Consider the following 7542-nt stretch of genomic DNA (forward strand, 5'->3'; position numbering starts at 1 on the left):
AAGCTTAGGAAGGTTTTCTTCTTTGTAAAGTTGACTTTCCCTTCAGAGTGACTTTTTTCTTTTTCCTATCAATGTGTAGATGTAGCATGTTTCCTGGTTTGTGTTGGTTTTTCTGTTGTGGGGTTTTTTAATTAATTTGCTTATGGTGAGCCAAAGCTTCTCCATACTCCTCACTTGACGTATGAGAGCCGTAACCACTGACTTAAGATGTATGCACTTTAAAAAGATCAGCTGTACAAAGTTAAATCTTTATTTGGAATTCTTACAACAAAATGATCCAGTGAAGTATTCAGAAATGCAGTCCAAGGCAAGGAGCTAAGTACACAGAATACAGTCATAAAAATCCCACAAAAATCCTCTTCAGTCCTCCTTTACCTTAAAAAAAAAAAAAATCAGGGGGAAGCCAGGAACCATTATTTGCCGATAAACTGAGGCAGTCGTTTCTCCCTGAAGGCAGCCATCCCTTCCTGGCGGTCTCTTGTGGGAATATTCTACATTTTTAAAGAGAAAAGAAAAAAAAGAAGTATGTTTTTCATTTACAAGTCCAATGTGTTTTTTAATTACTGACTAATTCAGTAGTAGCTGTCTGAGACAGAGATTGCTTTTCTTTCAATGATATGTTAAGTCCCACCTTCCACATTTTGCCATTAGGAAAATAAAGACTGGGCTGTAGTGTAAATTGCAAGCAAAGCATATATGACAAAGACCATAGAATTATATAGGAAAACAGTTTTCCATAAATGTAATCCTTGACCATCTTAAAATACACTGAGACACACAGCAGTTACATCGTTCTGTTAGCTGAGAAAGGTGCATGCTCTCAAAACTTGCAAGAAAAAAATTACTACAGGAGTGGTTTTTAATTTGTTAAAACTAAAACAATTTGTAAAGCTTATCCTATAATTAATACGTCGCTGAAACTAAAGTATACAATTCCTTTAGAAGGGTATTTAAGGATTGACTTTGGTCCCAGGCACGCTGCAAGAGGCAGCCATGCATGACACAACAATTACTGTTCTGAAATAGGTATCTGGAACTGCACTCAAGTATGTTCTCAGAGCTTTTCATTTAGCTGTTAAGTGTTCTTCCCTTGTAGAGAGGAAAATACAAAAGGATGCTGTGAATACCTGGCTTTAGAAAACATACAGTTGTTCCTTTCAGGAATGTATTGGGAAGGTAACCTACCTGGGCATAACACATCCCCTCGATAGCCATCCCTGACGCAATATCAACCTGGGGATGAGAGGAAAGGAGTGAGATTTGTCTGTATATAGCCCTCAAAACTACTTCATAGCCCTCAATCAATAAACATTCACTGGTAGTGAGTGACCTTCACTCCTGTATTAGAACTACAGTATTAGCATCTGTAGAAAAAAAAAATCCTGCCATATTAATTTTGTCTTTAAAGAAAATATTTAAAACCCCCGAAATGGTTTTAAATGTGTTGTCTAAACAAGGATTATAATTCATCTGTTCTAAACCTTTTTACCATAGTAATTTGTAAGAGCTGCCTGTCTGCTTCAATTATGATATTTAAAAAAATAATTACCTCCATTCCTCTGTTTATTGCCAATTTTCCCATTTTCACAGCAAACGGAGCCTTTATTAAAAAAAAACCAAAACCATAACAAACATTTAAAAATAATTAAAGCCACATCAGTTCATAATAATGTAGTTGTTATATTGTTATCCTGGCTCCAAATGACCTTTTAGTCTATAGGGATTTGCAGTAAGTCAGGAAGTATTTTTAAAAACCAATTTGATGTTACCTACAGTTAATAGGTGTACACAGTGCAAGGTTTCAGTGTGTCCTGCAGGTCTGGATGTTAACACTTGTTCCTACAGAAATTGCTTTCACAAAAAAAGGACACTGAAGAGACTTAAACTAAACATCACAAACTAAGACTTTAGTATTTCATAGAAAGGAATTTCAATTGTTTTGTTTGCTCTCTCTTAAGGGAAGCAGAAGTGCCCTCTCCACACTGACCACACAAATAATACCCTTACCTGAGGAAGGATTTCTTTAGCCAAAGTTAATGCTCTCTGGTAAGCTGCGTCTCCCTCATTGTTCTGTGGCACTGTGTGATTTACTAATCCCATTGAGAAGGCTTGTTGTCCATCAATCTGTCTACCAGTGAAAATGAGTTCCTTTGCCACACCTATTCCAACACATCTGGGCAGGCGCTGGGTTCCACCTTATGACAACAGCGAAAACAGTTTTCCATTTCTGAGAAAAAACCCCAATAGTATTTTATCTTCTCATATAACAAGGTGGTGTGAAAAATAAAGAGATCATGTGTTTCTTTAATAACTACTAGCTGAATACGTTAACATTTTGCAAGGCATCTGAAAGGCTTCAGCATGCTTTTGAATATTTTAATAAGCAGGAAAAGCTGTAAAGGGACATTCCTGAATTCATAGCAAGTCCAAGACGGCTTGGAACAGATTCATGGATGTCTTGGGTCACTGTAAGATGCTACTTCTAATTTACCATCAAAACACTTCAAGTGCTCCAATGGAAAAATACTTACTGTACAGCTGAGAAAGTAAGAGACTGAAGATTTAACGGTTACCTGCTCCAGGAAGAAGCCCTCTTGTGGTCTCAATAAGGCCCATTTTAGCTGATGAAGCTATTAAAAAATAAATACAGGGTTTAGTTACTTTTTGATCTGTTTAACTAGAAATTTTCCATAATGAACTGATTAATAAAATTACAAACTGTCAAAACCAAACTGGAACTCCCTTTCTCCAGGTAGCTAGAGAGTCTGAATACTACGCTGCTTAATCAATGTTCATCTCAAGGGAGATGAGGGATGTGCAGTATGTCTGCTTACTCCTCATGTAGTGATTTTATCTAGAGAAATGAAATGTAATAGATGGAAGAACAGAAACAGAAGAAGGAAGTATTCCAGTCCAAAGTGATTTATGTACAGAAGGTTAGATCTAGCCAGAACACTGATTCAATATTACATGATAGTAACTATTTAATTCTACCGATAAATAGTTTTCTGAAGGAATCCTAATCTTGTCTAAAATTAGGCTTTACTTTTTAAGCGAGGAAACTGTTTTCCCAATAGTAACTAAATGTCACAATATCTGGACAAATGCTTACTTATTTCCTGAACTGTGTAAACTATTCTCTTAGCCTGCTGGATTCCATTAACAGTCAGCTATCGTGCATGTGAGTTCTCTTTAAAATATAGTCGCTGAGCAGAATCGTGTACTAAGCAACACACAAACCTGCTACTCGAAGGTCACAAGCTAACGCCAGTTCTAGTCCACCACCCAATGCGTAGCCATCTATTGCAGCAATTGTGGGTACAGGCAGGGCAGCTAGAGAAGACAACACAGATTATACAGTTTTGTTCCAGAAGATCTGTCTACTTACTTCTGGCATTTAAATGCTTAAATTCTAAAGCTTTTAGTAGTTCTCAAATTCAGTATTGCTTAAGAATTCATTTTCTTCTACCACAAACTTTCTGACTGTCTCTAAACAGTATAAACTATCTTTTTGCACTTCTCCCTGCTTTGTAAGAATGCAAAGCATTCTAACATGCAAATACAAGGTACTGCAACACAAACCAGGATGAATTGTCTCCTCCTAAATGTACAGTGTGACTATCCAGCTGTTGCAGTTACAACAGTCAAAACAAAGACACCATCCCTAGTCACTGTTAGAAGGATTAACTTTTCTGGTGCTTTTGTTAACCCAGGCTGCTGAATTTGGTAAACACTGTTGTCACGTCATAGTTGAGGTTCCTGGAGATGAGCTGTGTGATAAGATACTTTTAAATACTTGGACAGCTGGAAGCGAACTTCAGACGTGTGCTAGTTCCGTGCTGTAACTACCTGCCCCACTTGACTGCTTCTGTGGTTTGTGAGACAGGGTCATTCTCTCTACATTGTTCCTTGGTTTTTAATTACTGCAATTCTGATTGGGTTGTGGGTACAAACCCCCTGACAGTCAACAAATCCATTTATCAAATCCATTCGGAGATCCAAATGCCTTTTCTTAGGTCACGAGAGCTTCTGAGTATGTATTATTGAAAATGGGACAACCAACATAGCTCATTCTGACTAGCACTGTCTCCCAAGGATTACATACAACTGCCTATAGAATGCTTTGTTATAGCAGGTGCTTATCATCTGCATGAGCGTGTGCTGCTCTTCGTCATGGAGAAGGCAGTACTGAAATGCATCTGGGAGCAGCAGCAGATAGCTGGTATTTAATTCTGATCAGATCTTTGTTTCAAGCATAAGCTGGAGCCATTTGGGAAGCTACTCCTAAATGGATAACCTGCTGGGGCTGGCATCCTTCCCCTCCTGCACCACTTCTAAATGTCTCAGTACAGGCAGTCTAGGAGAAATTTCCCAGCTGAGCTAATCATTTACCTATTTCATCCATGAGATTTCTCAGCCTTTTAACAAAGTGTCCAACTTCTGCATCATCCATCCTTGCACGTTCCTTTAAGTCTGCACCTAAATAGGGGAGTAAACTGTTAGAAGTAAGGTTACTGGAAGTTGGAGTGTGGACATCCACGCTGGAGCAGTGGCAAGGGTGTTCCTCTGTGCCCTTCAAACAGAGCATCAATCACTGCATGTACAACAATCCATAAAACTGGAAACCAAGGACTCCAATACGAGAGGCAACTGTGCTTGGAGGCAGTTATAAATGGAAAACAAACAGTAGCACCACGCAGCCTGTGCGGCTCACTATCACACATGTCTTCATCACTGAAGCTGACAGGCAGACAGGTGAGAGAGAAGAACGTGTTTGTTATTTGCAATACCAAAGCCAGCCCATTTTTCTTTCAGCAGGCACTTCCAACTGCTTTTCTGCACGATTCGATCAGCACACAGCCCTAAGAGCCACCAAAGTTTTTAACTATAGTTTGCAGAGCCTTTGTTACTTACCAGCACAAAACACACCTTTCACCTCGCTCTTGAACACCACCACACGAACCTTCTCATCAAAGCGGAGTTGTTCCAGAGCGCTGAACAGCTATGAGGGAAGGAGTACAAACAAGAGAAGAAAAACTTCAAGCATATGGATGTATATACCTAAATTAGAGCAAGCTCCTAATCTATTATAAAAGTGGGTTTTTTTTCCCTGCAGGTGCCAGGAATTTCTTGGAAATCATGTATGCAGAGCCAGCAGGATCCTTCCATGGCAGCCTCAGAATGACACATTTCCCAATCTCTTTTTTCCTTCCATTCAAAGATGAACCTTTCTGTACCTTAAACTCCCCTTCCTGTCCAGGCACAAGCCAGACTTTCTCTAGAATGTATCAGCCTTGAACAGATCCTCTGCTAAGATTTGACGAGTATGTTTTTGTTGTAATTACACGAGTAAGGACATAACTTCCATCAGTTAGCTCACTTACATAACTCCAGTATCTCTGACCAGACCGCATTTGAAGTTACTGCTGTTTAGACATACCACAACCTCTTCTTCCTCAGGCTAACCTGCCTTGCCCCAGTGCAGTCTCCCACTGACCTTCAGCAAGAGAGTTATGTTTTTATTTCAGATTTCCCACAACTGTTCTTATTGCATTTAGTTACTGATCATGATTCCAAACATGTTTGCAGGCCATGCCCATACTCACTTCATTTACAAATACTTTTCCCAATGAATTTCTCGCGTGGGGTCGGTTCATTAGGATTTCAGCAATACCTTAGTAATAGGAGACAATTTCAGTTATACGTCATTTAATTCTCTGACACAGTAATTCAACTGGGAACAATAACTGCATATGCTGCATCTTCTCTTTCCTGAAAATGTATATAAAGCATATTCTAAAACAATCAGTTATTTTAAAAGTGGAGGTGGTAGACCATGTCTACAAAACCCAGTTATGCAGGACAACTGTCAAATTCAGTAGAACTGTGAATAATATAAATAAACAGACTTTTAAAAAATGAACATGACATCTACGAATATATGTCTTATAATCACTGCAGGAATAGAAAAAACAAAACCAAACAAAACAAAACCCAAATGATCCATCTTAGGCCTCTGTTTCGAATGTTACCTATTTCAGTTTTTACTGCACAGTTGTACTGTGTTCAAGTATATTCCTTAATGAAGAAAACCATCCTCTTGTGATTGCTGTTTGTGTGAGAGTAGCACAAACTGGTCAGTCCCAGTTCATGTTCCAGAACCATTTTGAAATTGCAGCTCCATTTAATTTGAAGTTAATAAGCTCATCAGTGGAAAGGACTTCACTCAAAATTCCTAAGTCCAAGCAGAAAAATAAGACCACAACATCTACCCACTTCTCCCTCGCACTTGTGTTCTGTAAATTATTATCCAATGGTTTCTGTATGCTTTGGAGAGAAAAAAACACCTTTCCTGTTTCCTTGGCTGGACTTCTGCTCACTTCCCAGGCCTTAACGTTGTAAGATGCTGTTGCTGCTGCTGTAGGTGCACAGATGCACCTTGCACCTGTCATGCCTGGTCCTCCTGTGCTGCTAGAAGGTGTCTGTCTTTATTCCTCTGTCTATGCCAGTGGCCAGTTAGTGTACAAGAGATGTGTCATGTAGGAACAAAGATATAGGTAACAGTGGGCACCAGCCAGCAATGGACATTCAGTTCTGGTAACTACATACTACATCTGGTAACTACATATAAGTAGCAAAACTACCAAGAACTGTTTATAAGCACTTGCAATAGTTACCCTTCCCAGAAAGTAATTCCATTGGCAATCTGAGCCAAAACTCAAACTGCTTAGTGACTCCCAAGCATTAGTATGCACAGACATGCCCTGGTCCTATCCTACCTTTAGCACTGCCCATCACTGCTGTCACAAGAATCTCAGCTATGCAAACCAGGACTTCGTGCATTGGCATCTCCTGCACACGTATTTTAAGAAAACACATCTAGCTATTCATTCGGTAGTTGTGTTCTCGAAAGAAGTATCAAGGTAGAACATAACGATATTACAAACAACCTGCCCGCCACACCCTCTGCAAGCCGGTCAGTCACCGGCTGGGCTACGAGGGCGTCGGAGAGAGGGGCGGTTCATCCGCCCCGGGACCCCCGTCCCGCGCGGGCCCGTGCAGGATGTCCGGGCCGTGCTGCAGGGACGGCTCGGGTGCTCCCAGGGCCTGTCGGAGGGGCAGCAAGGCCTGGCCGTGCCCAGGGGTTGGGAGCACACGCGGTCGCGCTCACGCCAGGTCGGGAGCCGGCGTGTTGTTACCAGGACCTGGTAAAACCCAGGAGATCAACGCGCCCCCGCCCTGCAGCACCAGAACAGCGGCTCTAACACCAGCTCAGCTCCACGGACCGCTCGGAACCGGCGGGGCCCAACCGCGGCCTACAGGCGGGGGCGGCCGCACTCACCGCTGCTCTCCCCGCCGCCTGCGCCCACCAGCACCTCCGCGCCCCGCCGCGGGGCGGCCGTGGGGGGCCCGCGGCCACCCCAGAGCACCCGCAGATCGCGTCCCGCCCGCCCCAGCCGCATCATGGCGCCGCTTCCCGGGCTCCACCGCCTGAGGGGACGGGCCTCCGGGGACAGCCACAGTGGAGCTGCCCCTTTAAGA

The 7542-nt window shown here is 42.0% G+C and overlaps 1 protein-coding gene across 3 annotated transcripts; it reads right to left on the reverse strand.

Annotated features, from left to right (window-relative positions):
* Positions 1 to 246: 246 nt before the first annotated feature.
* Positions 247 to 7466, reverse strand: ECHDC2 (enoyl-CoA hydratase domain containing 2). 3 transcript variants are annotated; one of them, XM_086462515.1, is made up of 10 exons: positions 7343 to 7466; positions 5607 to 5674; positions 4915 to 5002; positions 4393 to 4479; positions 3241 to 3333; positions 2574 to 2630; positions 2008 to 2195; positions 1550 to 1600; positions 1186 to 1233; positions 247 to 491 (listed from the first exon to the last, which is right to left on the reverse strand). In XM_086462515.1, the coding sequence occupies exons 1-10, from the start codon at positions 7464 to 7466 to the stop codon at positions 414 to 416; spliced, it is 882 nt and encodes a 293-aa protein (XP_086318641.1). In that variant the 3' UTR covers positions 247 to 413. The 3 variants fall into 3 exon arrangements, with proteins under 3 accessions (XP_086318641.1, XP_086318642.1, XP_086318643.1); XM_086462516.1 differs by lacking the exons at positions 3241 to 3333; positions 7343 to 7466 and having other exon boundaries at positions 5607 to 5690; XM_086462517.1 differs by lacking the exons at positions 1550 to 1600; positions 3241 to 3333; positions 7343 to 7466 and having other exon boundaries at positions 5607 to 5669.
* Positions 7467 to 7542: the final 76 nt, after the last annotated feature.

Source organism: Leptosomus discolor, chromosome 3 (genome assembly GCF_034619465.1).
Source record: "Leptosomus discolor isolate bLepDis1 chromosome 3, bLepDis1.hap2, whole genome shotgun sequence".
In the NCBI taxonomy this organism is placed as follows: Eukaryota; Metazoa; Chordata; class Aves; order Leptosomiformes; family Leptosomidae; genus Leptosomus; species Leptosomus discolor.